This window comes from Vipera ursinii (genome assembly GCF_947247035.1).
Source record: "Vipera ursinii genome assembly, chromosome: 13".
NCBI lineage: Eukaryota > Metazoa > Chordata > Lepidosauria > Squamata > Viperidae > Vipera > Vipera ursinii.
Window position 1 is genome coordinate 9,633,770 of NC_139526.1, and position 27,897 is coordinate 9,661,666.

General features: G+C 43.5%; 1 protein-coding gene across 1 annotated transcript in view; it reads right to left on the reverse strand.

Annotated features, from left to right (window-relative positions):
* The window catches only part of LOC310646170 (syntaxin-binding protein 4-like), a gene marked incomplete at both ends in the record, with an annotated part of 90,920 nt that overhangs the window by 53,457 nt on the left and 9,566 nt on the right, over positions 1–27,897 (reverse strand). Inside the window, 12 exons of the mRNA XM_083372430.1 lie at positions 2,228–2,324; positions 3,378–3,475; positions 5,057–5,129; positions 10,181–10,337; positions 14,409–14,515; positions 14,699–14,840; positions 15,555–15,681; positions 16,434–16,519; positions 17,765–17,839; positions 18,988–19,057; positions 22,238–22,333; positions 27,480–27,553. Coding sequence (XP_083228556.1) covers positions 2,228–2,324; positions 3,378–3,475; positions 5,057–5,129; positions 10,181–10,337; positions 14,409–14,515; positions 14,699–14,840; positions 15,555–15,681; positions 16,434–16,519; positions 17,765–17,839; positions 18,988–19,057; positions 22,238–22,333; positions 27,480–27,553 — 1,202 coding nt within the window. The remainder of the gene's footprint in view (positions 1–2,227; positions 2,325–3,377; positions 3,476–5,056; positions 5,130–10,180; positions 10,338–14,408; positions 14,516–14,698; positions 14,841–15,554; positions 15,682–16,433; positions 16,520–17,764; positions 17,840–18,987; positions 19,058–22,237; positions 22,334–27,479; positions 27,554–27,897) is intronic.

The window sequence follows — 27,897 nt, forward strand, 5'->3', positions numbered from 1 at the left end:
TCAATGCTGACCAAAGCAATCCTGGAATGGACTCATCTCTTGCTTCCTAAAGCTCACAAAGAAGAACTCTCCCAAAATTATGTCCGCTGTTCTAATTCAAGGCCCCTCTCCTCAAACTGTTTTCCGCCAAGCAGCCTCTCCCAATGCAGCATCCAGCTTTCCCACTCTCCACACTGCACCCCCAACCATCTGACACAGCTACAGTATTGCTTATTCCAGCTGGAGATTAAGCTAGTCAAAGCCCATTAGTTCTGTGGGGTTCACTTAAGGAAGGCTGCAGGAAAGGTAAAAATAAACCCACTAATCAAACCCAAACGAAGAGCCAAAAGGTTTAGAGCAGGGCAACTTTAAGACTTGTGGACTTCAACTCCCAGAATTCCTCAGCCAGCATAGAATCCTGGGAGTTGAAGTCCACAAATCCTAAATTGCCAAGGTTGGACATCCCTCATCTTCTAGAGCAGGGGTCCCCAAGCCCTGGTCCGTGGACCAGTACCGGGCCACAGCATGCCAGCAACCGGTCTGCACAAACAAGCAAAGCTCCATCTGTGGGATGCAGGCAGCACACAAAACCACACTCCCACTGGTCTGCGGAAAAAACTTTCTCCATGGAACCGGGCCCTGGTGCCCAAAAAGTTGAGGACCTCTGGTCTAGAGAGAGATAGTAAAAGAGACTGGACACAGCATAAAGAGCCTTTGTGCAATTCCTATAGAAATTGAGCTGCTCTTTAGAAGGTCAGATCCTGAAGCTAAAACTCCAATCCTTTGGCCACCTAATGAGAAGGAAGGACTCACTGGAGAAGAGCCTAAAGCTGGGAAAGATCGAGGGCAAGAGAAGAAGGGGACGACAGAGAATGAGGTGGCTGGATGGAGTCACTGAAGCAGTAGGCGTGAGCTTAAATGGACTCCAGAAGATGGTAGAGGACAGGAAGGCCTGGAGGAACGTTGTCCATAGGGTCGTGATGGGTCGGACGCAACTTCGCAACTAACAACAAAAACCTCGATGGAAATATGCAAGAGCTGCTACTTAGTCAAAGGGGACAGAAACAATCTCACCTTAAAAACCTCCCGTGTGAGAGAGCGCCCACAACTTTCAGAAGCAAGCCATTCCTTCTCTTCATTAGACTATCCATTCCTAGTTCCCTCAGTCGTTCATCCTGTTTTAGCCTCCCGACTCTTTTTCCTATTTGTTGCTCTTCTCTATTTTCTTTCTAGCTTCTCAGCATCTCATTTGTACTGTGGTGAGCAGAACTGGAGGCAGTATTTTAAGTGTGGTCTCACCAGTGCAGTACAAGTCAACAAAGCAAGAATAGCTGCCAGGCGTAAGAATCAACAAAACGAGGACTTTGGGGGGGGGTTATGAAGCCCGCCCACTCTTTGGATTGTCTTTGGATCCAGGCTTGGCAACTTCCATCCCTCTGGCTAGTGCCTGGCAGCCTAGTTGAGAAGGATGTTTTTAAGTATGTCTCTGCGTGTGTAACACACGTAAGAAAGAGCAAACGTACACTGTAACCAACAAAGTTTTGCCATTACTTTGAATTCACTGGGTCTCTGTTAAGTTCCAAAGAACTAGTTGTGCCTCCACGTTCAGTTGAAAGGGATTTAATTGTAGCTGTTCACCAGGGTTGTGAATGTGTGAACCAGTTGCCGAGCATCCAAATTTTGATCAAGGACCGTACGCTGAACTTGGGAGCAAGTGTAACAGGTATGTGGGAATGACCTTGGAGACAGGAGGTAGAGACCCACCCTAGGCAACAGTCTAATAAACAAAACCTTAGTCTGCAGGAGGGATGAGGTGGACAAAGCAGAAGGAACCCCCTCTAGGAAGGTCAGATGTTAGCCCTTCGAGGCAGTCGAGAAATGGGCAAAACCAGGAATACTAGTTCTACCTTTTCTATAAGATCACACTAACACAAATCCAAAGCATCGGAGGGCAGGACAAGAAACAACAGTTGGAAACTAACCAAAGTGAGAAGCAACCTGGAATTAAGGAGAAACTTCCCAACAGTGAGGACAATTAACCAGTGGAACAGCCTGCCTTCAGAAATCGTGGGTGCCCCATCACTGGAGGTTTTTTAGAAGAGACTGGACAGTCACTTGCCTGGGATGGTATAGGTTCTTCTGCTCGAGTGGGGGGCTGGACTAGAAGACCTCTAAGGTCCCTTCCAGCTCTATTCTATTCTAACAGAATCTTGATAGCTGAAAGTACCTCTACATTTTTTTTCCTTACCTCCGTAGGCCACTGTGCCCTGGGAGTCAGCTGTCAGTCTCTGCCGTAACTGCATTTTCTTCTCTTCACTCATATCTAGGTTTAGGTACTGTAACATCTGGAAGCCAAAAAAACAGGCCGTGACACCAATGACAAGGTGGGGAAAAGAAAAAGAAGAAGAAGAAATGTTGATATTCATTTAGAAAAGTGGTTTCACACCCCTAGTACAAATAATCCTCAGCTTACAGCAGTTTGTTTAGTGATTGTTCAAAGTTACTACGGCACTGGAAAAAGCGACTTAGGGCCATTTTTTCACATTTACGACCGTTGCAGCATCCCCGTGATCACGTGATCTAAATTCGGACGCTCGGCAACTGATTCATATTTATGCTGGTTTTGCAGTGTCCTGGGGTCACGTGGTCCCTTTTTGTGACCTTCTGACCAGGAAAGTCCATGGGGAAGACAGTTTCACTTCACAGCCAGGTTACTAACTTAACAACTGCAGTGAGTCACTTGACAATTGTGGCAAGAAAAGTGGTAAAATGGGGCAGACGTCAGCTAACAAATGTCTCGCTTAGCAAACATAAATGTTGGCCTCAATTGTGGCCATAAGGACTACCTTTATCTCCCTCCATGTTCTCTAGACAGCCTCCAGAAGGTTGCAGATCCCAGGTCTCTGAGCTATGGCAAATTTTGGAGCTGAGATCTACACTATTGGAGGGTGTTCAGGTTAAGTAAAGGTGTTCTCCTACATCCAAAGTCACCTTTAAGATGAAAACTTTCTTGGAAGATCATCTCTGCATCAAGTCTGATCAGAAATGGAAGAGTTCCTGAAAGGTGGACCCAACTCTATTGGAGGGTCTTTCAGGAAAACAACAGTGGGTGGAGGTCTCCAAGTATGGATCATGACTTGGAATCAGTATATGTTCTTCATTTCAAGCCATGAAATTAATCCATTAAAATAAAATCCAAAGAATTATTTCAGGTGCATACAATGTACTTAGAAGATGAGAGGGCCAACCAAATGCAAATTAGCTTGGCCTCCCAAGATATAAAAACCCACCCTTGAATTGAACAAAACTTACATTAGTTATGACTAAGGAGCCTACACCAGATATGACAACATCCAATCCCTGGATTTGTCTGGAACGCCCCATTGAGTTGGACTCACCAGTTCCAGTTTGCCATCCCTGAGACGGACGTGAGGATCCAAGGATACCTTAGGCTTGGGGGTTGAAGATGATCCTTGATTTGAAGGAGAATCAGGAGCTGTAAGGAAAGAAAGAATGGACAGAGCCAGCCAACTAGATATGTCTACCCTTTCAAAGAGAGGGATTAGGGGTGATTGATAGCTGTCTTTCAGTACTTGAGAGGCTGTCAAGTGATCAACCTATTCTTCAAAGCACCCAAGGGTAGGATAAGAAGTAACGAATGGAAGATTAACAGGAGATGAACTAAGGAGAAATTTCCTGACAGTGAGAACAATTAATCAGTGGAATTGCTTGCCTCCATACATAAATTGTGCATGCTCCATCACTGGAGGCTTTCGAGAAAAGATTGGGCAGTCATTTGTCCAGGATGATATAGAACAGAGGTGTCAAACTGTTGGCCCACAGGCCGGACACGTCACCAGGAAACCATGCCTACCCCATTGCTGGCAATGGAGAAAAAGCTCCGATACGTTGCGCGACGTCACGTGATGTTGTGAGTTTGACATGTCTGGTATAGGATCTCCTCTTTGAGCAGTGGATTAGACTAGAAGACCTCCAAGGTCCCTTTTATCCCTATCCTTCTATGATTCTAAATTTTCTTCCCCCAGGTGCCACCAATAAAATGTTGGGAAAGTATTGGGGGCAAATGATGAGTAGTAAATGGGTGTCTCCAAATTAAAAATAGACTGTGCCCTATGTAAAAAATATTTTACCTTTAAACCTCATCAATTTTCATATTTTTAATTCATCCCATCTCTCCCACAGGACCCAATCCTTCCATTCTTAATATTAAAGTATTCAGCAATAGTTCATAGCAGTTGAGGTCAGCCTGGGCTGCAGGAAAAGCTTTAGAAATGGACCTCCAATTATACAATCCACAGAATCCCAAACTTTTTCCCAGAACAATTTTGGAAGGTAGGTCAGGCCAGGAAAGAATCTGCCCCGAAGACACCCAGTAAATGTCCATGATTAAGTGCGGGGAGGCTTCAATTTGGATCTCACCATTCTTGGCCCAGCACTGTCACCAATACACCACAGTGGGTCTTTAAACTTTTGGATCACAGGGATTCCCACTCACAGGAATCACAATCACAGGGAATCGCAATCCCAAGTCCAACAAAGATAATTAGGGGGCTGGAGGCTTAAACATATGAAGAACGGTTGCAGGAATTGGGTCTATCTAGTCTAGTGAAAAGAAGGACTAGAGAATGACATGATAGCAATGTGCCAATATTTGAGGGGCTCATACATAGATGAGGGGATCAAACTGTTTTTCAAAGCACCAGAAGGCAAAACAAGAAACAATGGATGGAAACTAATGAAGGAGAGAACCAACCGTGAACTAAGGAGAAATTTCCTAACAGCGAGAGCAATCAACCAATGGAACGGCTTGCCTTCAAAAGTTGTGGGTGCTCCAACACTGGAGGTTTTTAAGAAGAGATTGGACAACCATTTGTCTGAAATGGTATAGGGTCTCCTGCTCGAGCAGGTGGTTGGACTAGAAGACCTCCGAGATCCCTTCCAACTCTTATTCTGTGTTCTATGTCCTATCAATGCTCTCAAGAGCTGGCATCCAAAAACTTTGCATGTCCTATTATAATCCCATATCCCTACTCATTCCAGTGCAAAATGTCTTTACCAGAAATGATGCACTCTGGTGGGCAAACATCCGGAGATGGAGAAGGCACAGGGAAGTGGCTGTTGTGTCTGCTCTGCAAAAAAAAAAAATGGAAAAATGCAGGAGGAGAAAATTACCCAGGAAAGAAATAAAGGAGTATGAAAAACAAAGACAGATTAAAAAAAACTTTCCTTTGGATCTCTCAAAGGTGCTTTTTCAAAAGGCAACTGGACTTTCTTCGTTTTTCCTTGGAGACATTTTGTCAGCTGCCACCTTATGTTTGCTTGTGCTTCACTGCTTATGCAGTGACAGACGGCCATGAGCTGTGGGGAAGGGGAATGAAGCGGGGACTGCTTGGGAAAATGAAAGTAAGTGCTGTATCTCCTCGAGACAACGCCTCAAGGTCACCCAGCTGGAAGAAGGAGAGAGAGAGACGCATATCAAACTGCGTTTGTACTGACCACTACGAAAATCCCTTGCTTGAACCTTATTGGTTACACTGGGGTGGACAATAGGAGGTAGTTAAGGGAGGGGAAAAGTAGAAGTGAGGGATTTTGAAGCATGATTCTCAGTTCCGGCTGAGAATCTTGATCTTTAATAAGCTATACCTTTCTCAACAAATGGAGCCAAGGATCATTTCTAATTAGAGGTTTAAGTTGTGGCAGGTCCGACACGCTTCACTTCTCATCCCAGATGCTTCTTCAGCTCACTACAGTGCCAAAGTGGACACTTTCCTGAAGGACAATGCTATGTATCAGATTCTGAAGAGAGGTTCCACCAGCAGCTATAACAGTGATGGTGAACCTTTTAGAGACCGAGTGCCCAAATTGCAAACCAAAACCCACTTATTTATCGCAAAGTGCCAGGGCCGCATCAGCATTGTGGTGCCCTCAGGGGGGATGGGGGGCATGGCCCACTGGGTGGGTATGGCTGCGGTGGTATGGCAGACTGGGTGGGTGTGGCCAGGGTGGGCATGGCCACCTTGATGTTGCTCGTGGGGGGATGCCTGTGGGGGCTGGGCAGGATTGGGGGAGATCCAAGGGGTCTCTGGCGGGTGGAGCAGTGGGCAGGAGGCTCGTCCTGCAGGGTGAGGCCGGGGGTAGGGTGGGGATGCCATTGCTGCAGGGCGAGGCGAGGCGAGGCAGGGGTGGCTGCTGCCGGACACTATCGGCCCCCGCACACAGAGGCCAGCAAGTGCATGGGGGCGTGCTCTACCACCTCTACTTGAGCTTGCTACCCGGCTGCTTTGCCTCCTTTGTGCTGGGCAGGGATGCCACTCCGGGCTCTGGCAGTGGCCTAATGGACCTGCACAAGCTGCTGGTGGTGGCAGCAGGTGTGCCCACAAAGAGGGCTCTGAGTTCTGCCTCTGGCACGCGTGCCATAGGTTCACCATCACTGAGTTACAAGAAAAAGGTTATTGAATTCCTGCAACCACTACTCAAGGACAATGCCACTGACAAGCCCCAGGACTACTGCCTTTATCCTGGGGAAGCCACTCCATGCATATATGGACAAAAGAGGGAACTCCACTCAGACCAATTGTCAGCAGCAGCAGCAGCTCCATCAACTACAATGATGCAAAACATCTAATCACCTTTAGGCCCTCTGATCAGCAACAACACTCATCGCAACAATTCACAGGACTTTATTGGGAAGGTTTTGAAACTAAAATTGGATCCGGATGAAGCTGTGGTTTGGTAGGACTTCACTCTTCACCTGCGTTCCAGCAACTGAAGCTCTCACGGTAGTGAAGAAATGACCGCTACAAGGCAGCCCATCAGGCAACAGAACCAACCAGAACTGAAGAAGCTTCTTGGATGAGGAGTAAAACCTCACACTCCCTCACACGGATGGTGTTACGTAGTTGGGTAAGGATATGTCTGCAAACCAAGAGCCAGGCTCTGAGAGCACCAAGGACTCAAGCAAATATTAATCTGGTCCAAACCTATTCAAACTTTCCAAAGTTAGCCAGGATCAGCTAGATCAGTGATGGCGAACCTTTCAGAGACCAAGTGCCCAAGCTGCAACCCAAAACCCACTTATGTATCGTTGGGTGCCGGGTGGAGGGGGCCCATTGGGTGGAGGGGGCCCATTGGGTGGGGGTGGCCAACTGGGTGGGGGTGGCCCATTGGGTGGGCGTGGTTGTGGTGGTAATGGCAGACTGGGTGGAACTAAAATGTTCAATCAATTAATTCCAACTTTGTGAGATCTTTTTTTCCCCCAAGTTGAAATTAATTGACTGATTGAACCTTTTTTTTTTGCCCACGGCAGGAAAGGCCTAAAGTGAAAAGGTTTTATAAAACCCAGCTGAAGACCTAGGACTGGGGCAACGGTGCGCGTGCCCACAGAGAGGGCTCTGCATGCCACCTGTGGCACGCGTGCCATAGGTTTGCCACCACGGAGCTAGATCCTGCAATGTAGCTTGAGATCCCCCAAGATTCAATGTAAAAGTCCTTTTTCCTAAAACCCAACCGGAAGTGTAAGCTGGTATGACTTTTTCCAAAACATCCTGAGGTTAGAGCTGGATTAAGGTTAGTCATGCTGAGAAATTCTTCACCTCTTACCTCTGTCTAAGGTTTGTTTGGCTTTGCAACGCTCCAGTCTGTTAATCTGCTCTGAAGACGTTTTAAAACCATTATTATTATCCTACATTCTGGATGTATAATCCTGTTCATACCTTGCTCTGGAATTAGATGGGCTCAAAGGCTATGTAGGAATGCAATGATTAAATAAATCAGCGTGTGTTCTGTACCAGCCTGCTACTGGCCCTGCAGAAAAGGCAGGGACAACCCCTTTACAAACGGCAAGAGGCTGGAATTAAGCCTGCCAAATTTATTAAGATAAAACAGAGCAAAACAAGACACCAACCATGAAACAGGAGCTATGAAACAGGAGCTATTCAAACGGTTGCCTTCAGCAAACCAGCCCTCCCATGCATTCCCCTTTTATACAGTTCAGGGCGTGGCCTCTCTGTGCCTCCTTCCGAGGTGCCCCATTGCCTTCCTCTGTTTACTCCTGATTGACTGCCTCCTGCGTTGGGCGTCCTTGAACAGGGCCAGCTGTGGGTCATCTTCATCCACGCTGTCAGGCTCACACAGCTGGGTCTCTGTGGTGACCAGGTGGGAGGGGCCTGGCTGTGGGCTCTGCGGAGCCTCAAGGCCATCATCAGCAAGGTCTTCAACACCCCCCTCCTCCTCCTCTGAGTCGTCTGACCCAACTGCCGAACCCACAGGCTGACCCTGAATCACAACAGCGTGTTTCCCTTGCAGAACTTGACCACCACCCCCATCCCACAAAGAAAGGGTATGATTAAGAATCCAGTGGTCTGTGGGGCAATTGGCTCTTTTCACAGTAGTATACTGGTTCCAACCCCCCTCACAGGAAAACAGTCAATCAAGGATGCTGGCAGAAAATAAGATAAGCCTATTACAACTGTTACGTAACTGTAATAGATCAAATGTGTTTGCAAACACACACAAAAAGTGGAATGGAGTAGACTGAAACCTCTCTGAGTTCCTTAACTCTTCTTCCCAGGCTCCCTGTCAGGTCCACCATTGTTAACTTTGTGCCTCGCTATCGTCCTGGACTAGGGGAGAGGGAGACAAATGGACAATAAACCTAAATGCAGCCTGTGTGGGGATTCGGGAGAGGGGAATGACAGCTGAAGAAAAGCAGATGTTTTCAAGGCCATTTGCAGTGAGTGTGGAAAGTTACCAGCCCAAACACCTCAGCGTTCTCAAAACATCCCGGTGGCATCGCGTTGGCTGGCTTGGACTGGTCATGGGGGAGGGACGGGAATGAATGAAGGAAGTAGTTTTGTATTGATGCGTGGGAAACTCAGATTCCACCTGACTTTACTGCAACCAGGATCTCTTAGTAAAAGTACCTTTCACTTCAACCAAATGGAGTCGGGGATTGGGGCAGGTCTGACATTCCCTATTGCAGAGTTTCTCAACCATGGCAACTTCAAGATGGGTGGACTTCAGCTCGCAGAATTCCCCAACCAGCATTCCCCACACACCAAATTATCCTAGGGAACCTCACGTCAATTTCCTTATAAGTAAAGGTAAAGGTTCCCCCGCACATGCGTGCTAGTCGTTTCCAACTCTAGGGGCTGGTGCTCATCTCCGTTTCAAAGCTGAAGAGCCGGCGCTTGTCCGAGGACGACTCCATGGTCATGTGGCCGGCATGACTAGACGCCAAAGGCGCACGGAACGCTGTTACCTTCCCACCGTAGCGGTCCCTATTTTTCTACTTGCATTTTTACGTGCTTTCGAACTGCTAGGTTGGCAGAAGCTGGGACGAGTAACAGGCGCTCACTCTGTTACGCGGCACTCGGGATTCGACCCGCCAAACTGCCGACCTTCTGATCGACAAGCTCAGCATCCTAACCCACTGAGCCACCGCGTCCCTGATTTCCTTTTACCAAACAAGAAAAAGTATTATCACCCCTGATGTACAAAATCCAGTATAGTTGCTCTGAATGTCTCCAGACAATTGGAGAATTCTGGGAGTTGAGTCCACACATCTTAAATGTTGCCAAGATCAGAAAACACTCTTCTGTTCCATAGGTGTGAAATACTGAATCTCATTACTCTAATATCTGATTAAATAATTATTTTCATAGTTTGGACTATTAGAATTCAGTGTACATTCATATAAATCAGCACCTTTTCTGTTCCTGGTGGATATCGGGATGAGTTCTCCCTGCCTTTTCCTTTGCTGTATTTTTTCATACTGTATATGTTCTGTTTTTAACTGGTTACTGACCAGAATTAATTTTAGCTCTTTCATAAAAAACACATACAGAGCAGGGAGTACAAAAGAGAACTAGGGTACAAAGAAACGAACATCTTCGATCTGTCCTTGTTTTCTTTTTTTAAGCAAAATTAAAAAACCAGCCTAATTCACATTTAGTTCCCTATCTCACTACCTAACTTATTCTTCTGATTCAGCAGTTCTAAACCCAAAATTGTACGGTGGGATCTCCAGAATAGGAAGTGGGGTGAAGAGACTGCTAAAGGTAAGGTCCAGAGGGTTTCATGTCCACCACTTTGGCAGGGGTTAGATGGTGAAGTTTGAGAGTGGAGAACTTCAGTGGATGAATACAAATCAAAGCTGGCTCATCATGGCTGGAAGTCTTACCTCTGGGGACTTCGCGTGGACCTTCCACCTGCCAGGAGGGGCCATGCTGTCCTCTCCCAGTCTTGTGGACAGTGAGTGGGCCCCGTTGTTTGCACAGTGTCCCGGATGAAGTTGTGCCCTTCCTGGAATGAAGGCCACTTCTGTATTTCCTTCATGTCTTGAGAAAGAGAAGAGCAATTGGTTTATAAGAAGACCGGCGAGCAGGGGATGCTTAAAAGAACAAGGCAGTTAGTAAACATAGAAGCACAGGTAGCCCTTCACTTACAACCATTCGTTTAGTGACTGTTCAAAGTTACAACGGCAGTGAAAAAGTGACTTAGGACCGTTTTTCACACTTACGACCACTGCAGCATCTCCTTGGTCACGTGTTCAAAATTTGGAGGCTTGGCAACTGGCGTGTATTTATTCCCCTTTTGCGACCTTCTGACAAGCAAAATCAACGGGGAAGCCAGATTCACTTGGCAACCGTGTTCCTAGCTTAACAGCTGCAGTGGTTCACTTAACAACCGTGACAAGAAAGGTCGTAAAATGGGGCAAAACTCACTAAGCAACAGAAAAGGTGGGCTCAACTGCGGTCAAAAGTCAAGGATGACCTGCAAGAACATTCGGAGAAAGTGAGTTCTCATATGGTGCTAAATAGACAGATCAGTCCTCAAACCGACCTCCTAAATTTCTTGAACTGTAGTTACAAGCAAGGTGCAATGTAGTTGTGGGACTGAGCCTCAGACTCATCAATTCCTCTCCTTCTGTAAAAATGTGGAAACTTCTGTTGTGTATTAAAGTAGCCTCTGCTTTTTTTATTATGTCTGAACCTGAATCCCCTTAGCCTAAATATAGTCTGTGCTCTTGTGTTGTTTTCAGAGGACATCGCATTATTCAAACAGGCACCCGAGAATCATGAAATTAAATTTCCATGGCACATTGCCGAATGGGAATACTACTGATAAAATCTGCACATTGATCCAGTTTCCATCTGTCAATTACGAAAGGCCATGCTGTTTGGGTCCGCATCTATATTATGCCGATACATTCTGACTTCCTAGATTCCTGGGAAGACTTCAAGGCATATGGAGGCCAACACCAGATAAAGAACTGGCGGCTGTGATTCACTTTGGACAGCGAGATGAGATTATTATTATTAAAAATAATAATAATTGAAAATTCATAAAATACTTTAATAAAAGTAATAATTTATTAAATTAATAGGCGATCTGACTTTAGCCAAATTTTCTACCATTTCTTGATGGAAAGCTAATAAGGTATGTGTCAACGCTGCTAACATTGGATGTTTCTGCATTGACAACAGATGGAGATGCAGCCATTTTCTTCTTTTTGCTTTTAGAGTTAGATGATGCTCGGGGGAGGAATGTGCACGAGAGTCTAGGTAGACATAATAACACTGAACCTAGTGTGAGAACTAAGGTTGTTGAAATAAGAGATGATAAGAATTGGCGGGCTGGAGAGCTGGAGGGGAAGCCCGCATTTCAAACTAATTGGCGGGTGTGATTTATGACTGTTAATTTGAGGAGGGAATTGTGCTTTAATACTATGTGCTCAGGGGTGTGTTAGTGCCCATGCTATGCTACTCAAATAAAGATTCTTTAAGGTAAACAATGCCTCGTAATAATAATAATAATAATAATAATAATAATAATAATAATAATAATAATAATAATAATAATAATAATAATGATAAAGTTGGAAGGTACCTTGAAGGTCATCTAGCCCAACCCCCTGCTCAGGCAGGAAACCTTATACCATTTCAGACAAATGGCTGTCCAGTCTTTTCTTAAAAACTTCCAGTGTTGGAGCATTCACCACTTCTAGAGGCAGGTTGTTCCACTGGTTAATTGTTCTAACTGTGAGGAAGTTTCTCCTTAGTTCTAGGTTGCTCCTCTTCTTGATTAGTTTCCATCCGTTGCTTCTTGTCCTGCCCTCAGGTGCTTTGGAGAATAGCTTGGCTCCCTCTTCTTTGGGGCAGCCCCTGAGATACTGGAAGACTGCTACCATGTCACCCCTCACCCTTCTCTTCGTTCAACTACACATACCCAATTCCAGCAGCCGTTCCTTATATGTTTTAGCCTCCAGTCCCCTAATCATCTTTGTTGCTCTTCTCTGTACTCTTTCTAGAATCTCAACATCTTTTTTACATCATGTTGACCAAAACTGGATGCAGTATTCCAAGTGTGGCCTTACCAAGGCATTGTAAAGTGGTATTAATATTTCAAGTGATCTTGATTCTATCCCTCTGTTAATGCAGCCTAGCAATGTGTTGGCTTTTTTGGCAGCTGCAGCACACTGCTGGCTCATATTTAAGTGATTGTCCACTAGGACTCCGAGATCCCTCTCACAGTTACTATTATTGAGCAAGGTAGCCGGTACTATACTTGTACATTTGGTTTTTCTTGCCTAAATGTAGAACCTTACTTTTTTCACCATTGAATTTCATAATGTTAGATAGAACCCAGTGTTCAAGTTTGTCCAGATCCTCCTGTATCTTAAGCCTGTCTTCTGGAGTGTTAGCTATTCCTGCCAGCTTGGTGTCGTCTGCAAATTTGATGAGTTCCCCATCTATCCCCTTGTCCAAATCATTGATGAAGATGTTGAAGAGCACTTGGCCCAGAACAGAGCCCTGGAGCACCCCACTACACACTTCCTTCCATGTAGATGCAGTTCCATTGAGGACCACATGTTGAGTATGGCCAGTCAGCCAGCTACAAATCCATCTGGTGGTGATGCTGTCTAACCCACATTTTTCTATCTTATCAAGTAGTAGGTTGTGATCTACTTTATCAAATGCCTTACTGAAGTCCAAGTAAATTATATCCACAGCATTCCTCTAATCTACTAATTTTGTCACTTGGTCAAAGAATGCAGTAAGATTTGTCTGGCATGATCTGTTTTTGACAAACCCATGTTGGCTTTTAGTAATGACTTTGTTTGCCTCTAGGTGCTCGCTGATTTGTTGTTTGATTATCTTTTCCAGAATCTTCCCAGGTATTGAAGTCAGGCTAATAGGTCTGTAATTTTCTGGATCCATTTTTTTCCTTTTTTGAAGATGGGAACTACATCAGCTCTTTTCTAGTCCTCTGGTAGTTCCCCAGTGCTCCAGGATCTTTGAAAAATATAGTTCAGTGGTTCTGAGATCACGTCTGCCAGTTCCTTGAGCACCTTGGGGTGTAATCCATCTGGTCCTGGTGATTTGAACTTGTCTAGGCTAGACAGGTGCTCACTTACCATTTTCTTGCCTACCTTAACTTGGGTTTCTATTCTGTTTTTTATGGCAGAAGAGTTTCATCTGTTGGAACCATGACCGTTATGTCAGCTATCTCTCATGACTGCATGACATTTACATGCATTGTGCAACCACGTCATGGAATCCGGATGAGTTTCAGCCCGGTGCCTCACAACACATTGTGGTTAATGTTTTGGTCAGGAAGCATGAATAAAGATGACACCATCAACTCTTTAAGATAAGCCAAGTCAACCTTGCAGGAATTCCAAGAATACTATTTCATTGTCCTAGATACAGTGATACAATCTTGAAACTCGTCCAAGTTTCTCCCTGCCCCATCTTATACTGAACCAAATCAAGGCAGGCTTATTTTGAGTTTCTTTTTTGTGGTTCCTTCTGTCTCTGTATAAATCTCTGGGCAATCTCTGTCTAAACTGCATCCAAGTCCGTTGTTCATAGCTCACTCCCTCTTTCTCCCAGATCAGCAATAAATGCCTTTAGACATAACTATGCCAACTCTATTTCAGATGATGTCTTCAAAGCCTATAGAGAGCCAGTTGAGTATAGTGGTTAAGGCACCAGACTAGAAACTGGGAGACGGTGAGTTCTAGTCCCACCTTAGCCATGAAAGCCAGTTGGTGGGCCTTAGACCAATCACCAGGAGATGGTGAGTTCTAGTCCTGCCTTAGCCATGAAAGCCAACTGGGGGGCCTTAGACCAATCACCAGGAGACAGTGAGTTCTAGTCCCGCCTTAGCCATGAAAGCCGGCTGGGGGGCCTTAGACCAATCACCAGGAGACAGTGAGTTCTAGTCCCACCTTAGCCATGAAAGCCAGCAGGGTGATTTGGAGCCAGTCCTCCTCTCTTAGCCCAACGCACCTCACAGGGTTGTTGTTGTGGGAAAAGTAGGAGATGTTCACCACCTTGACTTATTTGTAAAAATAATAAGGGTGAGATATGAATAAATAAATAAACTCCAAAGCAACACTTTACCTGAACAAATTCTTTGCAACTATCCTTTTAGCCTCCTCATGCGTAGCACCCAGCAAGGAGTCTTTATTGATAGCAATTAGCTGGTCTCCAACTTGCAGGCACCCATCCTAAAGAAAGTGTAGAGAACAATTACAGTGGGGGAAAATCAATTTTATGTCTCGTGACTTCAATTTTCCTTCCTTACGAAGCCCTTTATTGCAACCAGAACACCTTTGAAGGATAATCCCTGGCTCTGTTCCAGACGGAGATAGCAACGTATAAAACTGAAGTCCTTCAGGTGTTTGCCCTACCTTGTTGCAGTCGCCTTCCTGTTGAATGTCATGGACATAAACCATGGGTCCATCGGATTGGTTGGCTCCTCCACCAATGCTTAGCCCCAAGTCAGAAAACTTCCTTACGGTGACGCTTTGGATCCCAGATCCAACGCAACAGCTATAAACAAAGAAGTTAGCAGAATGCTCAAAAAGATGTTCAATACATCGATTCCTGTTCAAAGGTGTACCCCCTTGATTGGCCACAGTTTGAAGCTACGATGACACAGTATGAAGTGACTTATAACCATTTTTCACACTTATAACCATTGCAGCGCCCCCGTGATCACAGGATCAAAATCCAGGCCCTTTGCAACTGGTTCATATTTATGACGGATGCAGTGTCCAGGGATCACGTGATCAGCTTTTGCAAACTTCCGGCAAGCAAAGTCGAAGGGGAAGCCAGATTCACTTAGCAGCTGTGTTATTACCTTAACAACTGCGGCAATTCACTTAGCGGCGGTAGCAAGAAAGCTCATAAAATGGAGCCAAAATCACTTAAGAACAGTCTTGCTTAGCAGCAGAAAAGTTGGACTCCGTTGCAGTTTTAAATCGAGGACTAACCTGTACAGAAAAAGGAACTTACGCCTTTCCGGGTACACTGAGTACGAAGGATCAGAGGGAGTCAGAAGTCAACGCCTTTTTCTTTCTTTTCCCCCCTCTCCTCCACGCTTCTCTTTTTCCCTCCCCCTTCCCTTTGTTCCCTACTATTTACTTTTGCATTTTTGTATTTTATATTATATAAAAAAATTGGATTAAAAAAAAAAGATCAGAGGGACCAACCCAAGAAGTTCCATGAACTGCTGACGTATTTCTTCAGCCATGTAGTACATACCGTGAGACTGAGGGGTGGGTTTGTCCCAGATTTCCAAACAGCATCCCCTGGGAATGGATTGGGCTCAGCAACAGAGGGCTCTGGGAACACGATGAGGACCCTGAAGAGGTGCTTCCCAAGGATCTGCCTGAAGAACAGAGTCAAGGAGAGCTACATAAGATGGACGAAGCGTTTGGACAGCAAGTGACACGGAATGAAGGCAGCAAGTGGAACCGAGGTTCATCCGGTGATTTTTTTTTTCATCTCTGTCTCAGATCCTCTCTTGTGGTCTGGAACCTTGAGCCAAGAACCCATACAGCTGTGCACAGCTGCCCTGTGAAATAAGCACCGTGACCAAAGAGAACTTCTCATGCATCCGAGGGTCCATGGGCACCAGATGTTGGAAGGACTTCAGCCATCAATAGAGATAAACCACATTTAGGTACCATTCAAAGGAGACAGTAAAAAAAAAGAAGGAAGAAGGACAGTAAAAAAAAAGAATGAAGGAAACAAAAAGGCCACAACGCATCCTCTCCAGAAGCCAACATCCAGAGAAACAGGGACTAACACTGGACAAACAAGCAGAAAACCACATCCCAATCAAGGAACCGCTGTCTCCTCCTCCTCTTCCTCCACTCCACAAATCCCCCTCCCTTCTAGCACTGATGGTGTTACCTAGTTGAGTAATGAAATGTTTGCAAGAAAACAACCAAGCTCAGAGAGCACTAAGGACCCCACAGTCGTCCTCTCCCACTCCACAAATCCCCCTCCCTTCTAGCACTGATGATGTTACCTAGTTGGGTAATGAAATGTTTGCAAGAAAACAACCAAGCTCAGAGAGCATCAAAGACTCCACAGTCCTCCTCCTCCATCAACAACTTCTGTATCATAAATACTTACTTCCAGTATGGGAAGTAGGTGAACTCTGTGCAGACACCGAGCTGCTATGAGATCCAAATCTTTCCAGCAGTTCAGAGAATTCCTTGCTAAACAAGAAACAGAATACAATTTTAGGGTAGCTAAATCAATCTTTATTTTTTTTTAATCAGTTGCACCTGCCTGGATACCTTTCTTTTGATTCTATCATTAGGTTTTTCTTAGGAACTCACCTTCACCAGCACACTTTAAAGGCAGCAATATTAATGTAATAAAATCGGTAGTTCGCATTCGGCTATTGTACAGACAGTAAATTGGGCAGTATCTAAAATTAGACATTAGAGCAGTGTTTCTCAACCTCTGCAACCTTAAGATGAGTGGACTTCAACTCCCAGAATTCCCCAGCCAGCATTCTGGGCTAGTCCCTGAGGTTTTCTTGGCTTTTTCAAAAGTGTTTTATTCTTAGAAAGAGGAATTGGTCCTGAGAAGCCAGCTAAATTTGTGGTTAATGCAGGATTGGAACTCACAGTCTTCCAGTTTCTAGCCCGCTGCCTTTAACCACTACACCAAACTGCCAAGAACATCAGAGGTAGACAGATGCCTCCATATAATCCCTAAGGTAAACAGGATGTAATAACTCTGTTCTTTATCCCAACATCTGGCATTTTGATAATGTTTGTTTTGTATCTCAAGGAATTATTCCTCATTTAACTCCTCCTCCTCCTCCTCCTCCTCCTCCACCACCACCACCACCACCACCATCACCACAATTGCAAAAGCATCCTTCATTTTCACTGGCTGTCAGTATAACATTAATGCCAACTGTAAGACAGCTAGTGAGTCACTGTCATTTTAGCTATCAGCCTTCCAAATAAATTATTCAAGAGAAGCAATGTTAAAAGTAAAGGAACAGTCATCACAATCAAGTTTGACTTTGAGATATAGGTAGGACGAAACACTCCCCCTGACACACACACACCCAAATATATCATGCTTGGAAAAACAGCTAAATAAATGTAAAGCATTACGTATAATTGAATAAAGGACCGTCCGTGTCATAACACATTTATCTCATTCTATTAACCTTGCAATGTTTGTGTTTTTGGAGCTCTTCAGATGCTGAGGTATACTACTGATGAGTATGTTGGTGGGGGGGAGGAATGAAGAGGATGTAAAACAATCACAGAATCAATCTAGCCTGTTAATGAAAGCAAATCTGGTTACTCGAAATAATGGGGGTGTCTTTTTCAAGTCATGCCACTTGAACACCATGTGATTTTATGCAGAATAAGCATGATGAAGAATTGCTTCCAAACAAATACATTGTCCATTCTGAATAAAACCTAAATACCTACCGAGCATCACCATCCCTGGTGACAAGAAGGCGCATATAGCTGGTGCCAGAGGCTGCCCTTAGGATCTCCACAGCTCTGTTGGAAGTTAAGAAAAGGAGCAGGAAGTGAGCTAGGTTTGCAGTTGATGCCCTTCAAAAAATATTAATCAGCTTCCACCTAACACAGGGGTCTTGAAACTTGGCCCTTTTATGACTTGTGGACTTCAACTCCCAGAATTCTGGGAGTTGAAGTCCACAAGTCATAAAAGGGCCAAGTTTCAAGACCCCTGGCCTAAAACGTCATCAGTCATCATCAACCATCAATTATATGAGCCACTGGATAGTCTGACTTGATTCGGTCCTGTTGACTATTGGACCGAAGCTTCTCAAGATAACCAGGAGACTTAAAGATGCAATCATAATATAATGCGCTGTTCCAAATAACTCATTCTTTTGTAATTGGATGAGTTGACATGCTCCCAATCTGGATTGTCTCCAAGTGCTTTTTCAGATCTTTTAATACAGTACTAACTTTGCCAACGATTTTTGGCGCTCCTGCAACTTTCTTTTTCCATATTTGGTTGACCTCCATCGGAAGACCTTTACATTTCCCTATTTTCCCCTATTTCTTTTTTATCTCCATTTATTTCCATCTGCAATTACCACGGTGTCAGTTATCCATACTTGTCACTTTATTGTTATTACTGGTAGGTAGAAGTCCCTGTTTAAAAAGAGCAGACCTGATTTATACATGGAGGGAAGACCACCAGGAGATCTCATGGCTGTAGGCCAGGTTTGGAAGATGAAAGCATCCCAGGAAAAGGCAAGGCAAACAAATTTGATATTTTTGCCTCATGGTTGTGTAGCCACCAGAAATCAGATCATGATTTAAAAAGTCTTTTCCTGAGATAATAGGAAAATGTTGGATCCAGTTTAGTTAGCTTATTTAGGAGGGACACTAGATTTGTTTAGTGTTGAGTTGCCTGAAGATGAGCAATTGTCCTAGCATGGAAAGAAATGATCAAGGAATTACAATAAGAACAGATGAGAAAGGTCAAAAGAATAATTTAGTATTATGTTATCAATAAATAAAATCAGGCCAGGTTTATGTGTTGCTAAATGATGCTGAATTCTGGAAGGAAATTGAATTCTTGAAGTGGGCCTTCCATAGTGTTGCTAACCAGGATCTGAAGCATTAAATCTGAGCCCTGAAATACATTCAGAGGCTTCATTCAGATGTTATACCTCTCATTGGTAACACCAGTCAGACTGTCTCCGTTCACTTCTAAGATCTGATCTCCTGGCTGCAGCCGACCTGGAGAGAAAGAGGAAGGAGAGGGAAAAAGAAAAATGACACATAGAATAGTGGTATTACGTACATACCTGAAAGCAGGACAAGAAGCAACGGATGAAAACTAGTCAAGGAGAGAAGCAACCTGGAACTAAGGAGAAACTTCCTGACAGTTAGAACAATTAACCAGTGGAACAACCTGCCTCCAGAGGTGGTGAATGCTCCAACACTGGAAGTTTTTAAGAAGAGACAGGACAGCCATTTGCCTGAAATGGTATAGGGTTTCTTGCCTGAGCAGGGGGTTGGACTAGATGACCTCCAAGGTCCCTTCCAACTTTATATTATTATTATTATTATTATTATTATTATTATTATTATTATTATTATTATTATTATTATTATTATTATTATACTTTTATGCACAAGCATTCATTGTGAATATTTTGGACCTGCACAACTGCACTGCTGACAATGAAGATAATGGGAAAACTATCATTAATTTTAGAGATGCACAGTCTGGAACCCTTAAAAGCGTTAAGTGTGAGCTATTCAAATTTTTCTGAAGATTGTCATTAATTCTTAATATGGCCAAAGAGAAGAATACAAAATCTGAAATTGAGGGAAATATGGACAAAGTTTTTCGGGTAAATTCATGGATTGCAAGACAGAGGAAGTTACCCAGAGATGTGGTGGTCTACTTTACAAAGAGAGTAATTAGAGATGAAGTCATTCAAGCTGCTTATGATACTAAATTGATAGTGGCTGAGCAAGAAGTTTTGGTTTTAAAAGAGATCCCTCCGAAGATCCTAAGGAGAAGGAAAGATTTTACATTTCTAGTACAGGAACTTAAGAAACGTGATATTAAGTTTAGATGGGAGATTCCAGATGGATTGGTGGCGACGCACGAAGGTAAAAGACATCGTTTGGTTACTGTGGCTCAGGCACGTGTTTTTTATAGTAATGTGTTAAAAGCAACCCCCCTATCATTTTTGGAAGCTGCAAAAGGATACGGTGTGGGAAAGCTTCAAGATGTTGCAGATAGACAGACAGAGGACAATGGTGTTGGAGGGGATCAAGTCACAGTTTCATCGGTTGCTGCAGGAGGCCAGAAGATGACGCGTGCCGCCCTAAGAAGAGCGAGACGAGAGCAAGAGCAAGAGCAAGACCAGCAGAAAGTTATGGAATCTCCAAAGTGTGCTTACAGTGAAGATGGGGGAGGGGAGCGGTCTAAAGAAGTTTTGGGGGTCATGACAGATGTGCTCCAAACGTTTTGGGGCGTTAAGATTGCTGATTAAATTTTTAAGTTAGAATGTCAATGGAGTAAAATTATTATAGAGGAGAAAGAAAGTTTTTTTTAATATTTTACACAATTTAAGATTGATGTTATTTGCTTGCTAGAAAAGTATATTAGGGTTATGGACTTAAAGTATGTGTTGAACTAAGAATGGGTACGCAAGCTCTTAATTAACAACAAGTTGTCTTAGAGACTGCCTAAACCTTCTTTTTATACTCTTTTTATTTGAACTCAAGGATGATTTGGAACTGCGAGACATTTGGCGTGATACATGCAAGAACTATTTTTGATCATAGTTTAGTTTGGCCGGAGATTATTAAGGTTAACAGAGATAGGCGCTTGTGGCGCGTAACTGAGAATTTGTTTGGAAATTAGAGAAAGGTGGGAGAATGCAAATAGCAGGTGAAAGTTTTTTTCTTTTCTTTTTTTTTGAAATTAATATGAATAAGGACTGGGATTAAGAAAATTTATTCTGAGTAAAGTTCTTTTTCTGTTTTCCTCTTTTTCTTTTGTACTTTATTTGTAATATTAATATTGTTTGTATTCATTTTATGTGAGCTAGAGGGAGATAGAATTTATAGTTTATTGTTGATAACATAGGGCTGTTTACGTTTGTTTTTCGATTTTATACCCTGTATTTAGCTCTGGGAAGTCGGGGGGGGGAGGGAATGGGGGAGAGGGATAGGGAGGGTTGGATAGGGGTGGGGGAGGGGGGAATTAAAGTCAAAATGTATTGTAAAACTTTTTAAATAAAAAAAATGTGTAGAATGATTAAATTCAGGTGTCACATGGTCATTTTTGGATGCTCAGACGCAAGCAGGAAGGGAAGTAGGGATTCGCCTTCATCAGGATCTCTTTTTCACTCAACAGATACAAAACAGAACTTTGATTGTCAGATCTTCCTTCCACAAACACCCTTTTTGTAATTTCATATTTTAATTTTAACTAAATCAGTTTAACTTTTCTCTAGATAAGGATATGAAACTAGAGGTATTCCAAGATGCCAGTTTGAGAAGGGGAGAAAAATGTCCAATTATGAGAAGTCCAAATTTATGCAGAATAGAATAGAATAGAATAGAATAGAATAGAATAGAATAGAATAGAATAGAATAGAATAGAATAGAATAGAATAGAATAGAATAGAATAGAATAGAATAGAATAGGATCTTGGAGGTCTTCTAGTCCAGCCCCCCACTCAAGCAGGAGAACCTACACCATTTCAGACAAGTGATTGTCAAGCCTCTTCTTAAAGACCTCCAGTGATGGAGCGCCCATGATTTCTGGTGGCAAGCTGTTCTAATGGTTAATGGTCCTCACTGTTAGGAACTTTCTCCTTAATTCCAGGTTGCTTCTCTTTTTGGTCAGTTTCCAAGCATTGTTTCTTGTCTTGCCCTCTGGTGCTTTGGAGAACAGTTTGATATAACATGCTGATATAACATTTTGGGCAAATGATTCTGATTCATTTTTCAAAGAAGGATTATTCTCAGAAGGTGTATCAGAAAAAACAACTCTGATCAATTTCAGGGCACTTTTTCACAGCGTTATATCAGAAGCAATATTTTAGATGCTCTTCACCAAGACTGTCTTCCAATAAACCCTATGAGGAGCTGACCTTGGTGCTGACCATATACCAGTTGGACTTACTGTACCCGCTCCTCTTTGCCAGTGTGACGCTGACCAGGGATCTGAAATGCTTTTTTTAGATGTGCCCAAATGTATTGAGTTAAGGTTTACTGCACCTTCGCAAACAAAAGGGATGCTCCCTTAAATTTCCCTCATTCCAGTTCCCACTAATCCATTTTCAATTGTTTGAATTGATGGAAATCTGAAGACCTTTTCAAGCATTCAACACAACCTAATATCAATAACTGGGAGATTTCGAGTCACAGATGTAAGCGATAAAAACTTACCATCAATGTAAGCCACTCCTCCTGGTAGGATTCTCTTGACATAAACTCCATATTCTTCTCCCGTGAATTCTTTAATACCACCAATCACTTTGATACCTATCCATAAAAAAGAAATACAGTGCAGTCCCAAGTGGCAAGTGTAAATTCTGTTCTAAATATTATACTTTCTCCCTTGCTGAACCAGGGGAGCTTTAAGTTAATGGGGACACCAGAGTGAGTGAAAAAGCTTTCAAATAAATATGCATTCCTTCCACTAAGAATTAGCTAAGACCCACAGAATGCATTGAGGGCATCTCTGTTTAGATCAAAAATAGAACAATTAGCTCCATGTTTATTGAGGTAGCTTCTTTTGTATGAGTTGGCCATGTTCCTTTGGGGATCATTTTTGGTTTCACATCATAACAGAATAACAGAGTTGGGAGGGGACCTTGGAGGTCTTGTAGTCCAACCCACTGCTCAGGCAGGAGGCCCTCTATCATTTCAGACAAATAGTTGTCCAATCTTACATCTGTCAATACAACATTGAGGGGGGGAACACAATTGTTAACAATGTTCACGTGAGGTCAAGCAATAATTGGCCCAAGAACCTCTTTTATAGACATTCTTCTCCCAGAGAAGCTTGACGGTCAAAGTCAACTCAAAGTTTGAAACGAGTTCACGAGGAAGCTGTCACCTCTCGGTCACCCCATAATCCCAAATGGGAAAGCTATTTTTATGTGCAGCTTTAGTGAGAAAAAGCTGAGAGGATTCTGCAAAGTGAGAGAAATCTCTGGTACTCTTACCCTTTTATTTCCATAATCCTATTTAGAAGGTGAGGCAGGAGGCCATATCTCATCAGAAAGCACACATCCTCATGCAGACAAACGCAAGAGACGAGAAGGTGATTGTCCTCAACTTACAACCCCAATTGAGCCCAAAATTTCTGTTGCTAAGCAAGGCAGTTGTTAAGTGATCTTGGCCCCGTTTTACAACTTTTCTCGCCACAATTGTTCAGTCAGTCACTGCAGTTGAAAAGTTAGTAACACGGTTGCTAAGTGAATCTTTTCTTCCCCATTGACTTTGCTTGTCAGAAGTTTGCAAAAGGGACTCATGTGACCCCGGATACTTCAACCGTTATAAATTCGTGCCAGTTGCCCAGCCTACAAATTTTGATCACCTGACCAAGGAGATGCTGCAGTGGCCATCAGTGTGAAAAACGGTCGTAAGTCACTTTTTCACTGCCGTTGTAACTTGGAATGGTCAATGAACGAACTGTTGCAAGGTGAAAACTACCTGGATGTATATGTTTAATAAAAACGGCAATTCTCCTTGCAAGGAATTGGTAATGCTTCCCTCCTACATTGCTCTCTGGGGTTGATATGGAAAACTGACGACTAACTTTCAGGAGAAATGTAAATACAGGTCATCCTCGACTTACAACAGTTCATTTAGTGGCCATTCAAAATTACGACAGCACTGGAAAAAGTGACCTACGACCATTTCTCATAGTTACGACCTTTGCAGCATCCCCATGGCCACGTGATCAAAATTCGGATGCTTGAACACTGACTTGTATTTATGACGGTGGCAGCGTCCCGGGGTCACATGATCCCCTTTTGCGGCCTTCTGACAAGCAAAGTCAATGGGGGAAGCCAGATCCACTTAACAACCATGTTACTAACTTAACAACTGCAGTGATTTACTCAACCACTGTCGTAAGGTCGTAAAATGGGGCAAAACTCACTTAAAAATGCTTCACTTAGCAACAGAAAGTCTGAGTGCAATTGTGGTCGTAATTCGAGGAATTTGATGATGGTGACTTGTCCTCCAGTTGCTGATTTTTAACCTCAGCATCTATTCTATTTTACTTGGCTTTCTCTTATGTTGAATGTTCTTCAAAAATATCAGGAGTGCTCTAGCAAAAAAAAATGCAAAAGCAGCCCCAAATTCCAGATTTTGATAGCCAAATCTTGCTTTTTTTCAATCACAAATCCAGAACAAATCAACAGTTTACACTTTATCAATCCTTTTGCATTTAAAGCACCAGCGAGGATCATTTTTAGATTCTGGTTGTTGCTGTTTATCTTAAGGTAGCCCCCACCCCCGTTTTAGACATGCCAGCTTTTAAAAGTTCCACATCTACGTTTCTATTTTATTCCCTTTACAGACAATTCATTTCAGAGTCTTTTGAATAACCACAAACATAAATGAACAGAACATAAATGAAAGCCTTCCCATATTTTTAGGGTTTCCATCTGAGGGAACCAGGAATGTCTAGTCGAAGAAAGAGAAAATCCAGGGATAATTTAATAGCAGCCTTCCAGTATTTATGGGGCTGTGACAGCAAAGGCCTATTCTGCAAAGCACTTGAGGGCAAGAGAAGAAGCAACAGACGGAAACCTATCTTGTTTCCTTTATTTATTAAATTTATTGATTAATTAAATTTTATACTGCGCTTCTCACAATCCCGAGTGATTTAAAAAAAGGTAAAGGTTCCCCCGCACATGCGCGCTAGTCGTTTCTGACTCTAGGTGCCGGTGCTCATCTCCGTTTCGAAGCCGAAGAGCCAGCGCTTGTCCGAGGACGTCTCCGTGGTCATGTGGCCAGCATGACTGGACGCCAAAGGCGCACGGAACGCTGTTACCTTCCCACCATAGTGGTCCCTATTTTTCTACTTGCATTTTTACGTGCTTTCGAACTGCTAGGTTGGCAGAAGCTCGGACGAGTAACAGGCGCTCACTCTGTTACACGGCACTCGGGATTCGACCCACCAAACTGCCGACCTTCTGATTGACAAGCTCAGCGTCCTAACCCACTGAGCATTTAATAAATTTAATAAATTTAATAAATCAATAAATTTATTGATTTATTAAATTTTATACTGCGCTTCTCCCAATCCGAGTGATTTAAAAAAAGGTAAAGGTTTCCCCGCACATGCGCGCTAGTCGTTTCTGACTCTAGGGGCCGGTGCTCATCTCCGTTTCGAAGCCGAAGAGCCAGCGCTTGTCCGAGGACGTCTCCGTGGTCATGTGGCCAGCATGACTGGACGCCAAAGGCGCACGGAACGCTGTTACCTTCCCACCATAGTGGTTCCTATTTTTCTACTTGCATTTTTATGTGCTTTCGAACTGCTAGGTTGGCAGAAGCTGGGACGAGTAACAGGCGCTCACTCTGTTACGCGGCACTCGGGATTCGACCCGCCAAACTGCCGACCTTCTGATCGACAAGCTCAGCGTCCTAACCCACTGAGCATTTAATAAATTTAATAAATTTAATAAATCAATAAATTTATTGATTTATTAAATTTTATACTGCGCTTCTCCCAATCCCAAGTGATTTACTGAGCAGCTTACAATACAACTGTGGTTTGTTTTTTTGTTTTTTTCTGCCTTTCTGCTTTAAGGTCGGCCCTTACTTCCTTTTCCTCTTTTTACTTGTCTTCCATACAGTTTTGGTCGCCAATTTTATATATACCGGTATATAAAAAAGAGTCCAGACAAGTGCAACAAAAGAGCAACAAGGATGAATGGAGGGCTGGAGGCTAAAACATATGAAGAACAGTTGCAGAAACTGGGTTTGTCTAGTCTAGTAAAAAGAAGGACTAGGGGTGACATCATAGCAGGGTTCCGGGATTAGAAGAGGGGCTCAACCTGTTTTCCCAAGCCCCAGAAGACAAGACAAGAAGCAATAGATGGAAACTAATCAAGGAGAGAAGCAACTTAGGAGAAACATCCTAACGGTGAGAACAATTAATCAATGGAATGGAAGTTGCTTCCTGAAGTTGTGGGTGCTCCATCACTGGAGGCTTTCGTGAAGACACCGGACAACTATTTGTCCTGAATGCTATAGGGTCTTTTTTTTTAAGCAAGGGACCTTCCAACCCTTTTATTCGATGTTCTAATTTAAGGGGGGAGGGGGGAAGGGGGAAAAAAGTATGCTGGGGAAAAAAGGGAATGGTTGAATGCTGCCTGGCATTCATTTTGCTTTCCTAAAAGTGTTACATTTAAAAGGAGGGGAATATTGGACCAATACATTGGATCGGCTTTATTAGAAGCGGTGAAAGAAATATTTTCTTATGTCTTGAGCTGTGCATTCGGAGGCATGATCTGTAAGGTGGAAGCTTCCAATTGCAGAGGCTGAGTGCCTGTCTGCTGGAATGCAGAGGAACAGAATAATCCTTGACCCAGTTCCGCATCCACTATAACCCATTCATATCTGCTTAATATCACTTGCTCAGGGCTAACCTCTTATTAGAGGAAGCTTTGGGAAAACATCCCACAGATTATCAAGCAATGAAGAAAACATGAGCTGATGAGTTATTCTATCAGACTAAAAGCAGAAGGACGGAATTAGACGCGACTCTCGGGGCTATTCGTGCCTACGTCAAGCCCTTCCCAGCTTCTGCAGGGCTAAAATTAGGCTCAAGTCTCCATTTTCTGATCTTTAGCCATTGCAAATCAGCACGGAGATCTGGGAGCCAACCTAGTCTATGATCTGAGTAAAACAGGAAAGGGGAGAAGGGAGACTCTGATGAGTCCAAGTTCTCTGAACCTGGATTTTTCTTGCAGACTTTTCATTACCAAACTAGGTAACCTCATCAGTATCAGAAGGGAGTAGGGCTTGCAGAGTAGAGGAGAAACAGAATGGGAGGAGCAGGAGGAGGAGGAGGAGGAGGAGGACTGTGGAGTTCTTGGTTCTCTCTGAGCTGGGTGGTTTTCTTGGAGACATTTCATTACCAAACTAGGTGATCTCATCAGTACTAGAAGAGGTCTGCAGAGTGGAGGAGAAACAGAATGGAGGGAGGAGGAGGAGGAGGAGGAGGAGGAGGAGGAGGAGGGGGACTGTGGGGTCCTTGGTACTCTCTGATCTTGGTTGTTTTCTAGCAGATGTTTCATTACCCAAACTAGGTAGCTTCATCATCACTAGAAGGGATTGTGGTTTGCCTTGAAGTGGGACTTATTTTTACATGTCCCTGGGAGTTGGGCGGTGTATAAATTGTAATTATTTGTGTTGCAACACCTCTAAAAAAAAGATGTGGGGCTTTAGTCAAATGGGCTTGGCCACCATCTTCACCTTTTTGAAACCCTCCAGATACTCCTGCTTTGTGGAGCACCAGAAAAGTGACCATCCCATGATAGATGTATTAGAAATACAACGAGAGGAAGTGGAAGAGGGGAAGCCAAAAGGCTCAACTGTGGGATCCCTGAAGAAAAGCAAATGAATTGAAATTCTACCGCTCTGTTTTCAACTCCCACGCACTCACCCAAGCCATTGGCGCAGTCGTAGAAGTCAAAGCAATGCATGTTACGATCCATCCCGTGTGGTCCCATTAATGTCCTGAAAGAGCAGAGCAAAAGGGAGGATGGGCTGGGATAGTGAGCTGCAGAAGAACGCATGAAAACATAAACTTATTTATTGGTTAAATAAATTTATACCGCCGCCTAATTCACACATAGGTGACACTAGGCAGCTCATCATATTTAAAAAAAAATCCACCATACAATAAGAACCCATAACCCCACTCCATACCCCATGGAGGTAACAACATAAACAAATTAGCTACCTGATGGGCTGTGTCTACAGGTGGTCCTCGACTTACAAGAGTTTTTGACCTAAGGTTTGGCTATGAAGTATTAAAGTCTCCCATTAAAGTACTATCTCAGTCCAACACTGTTTAGCAT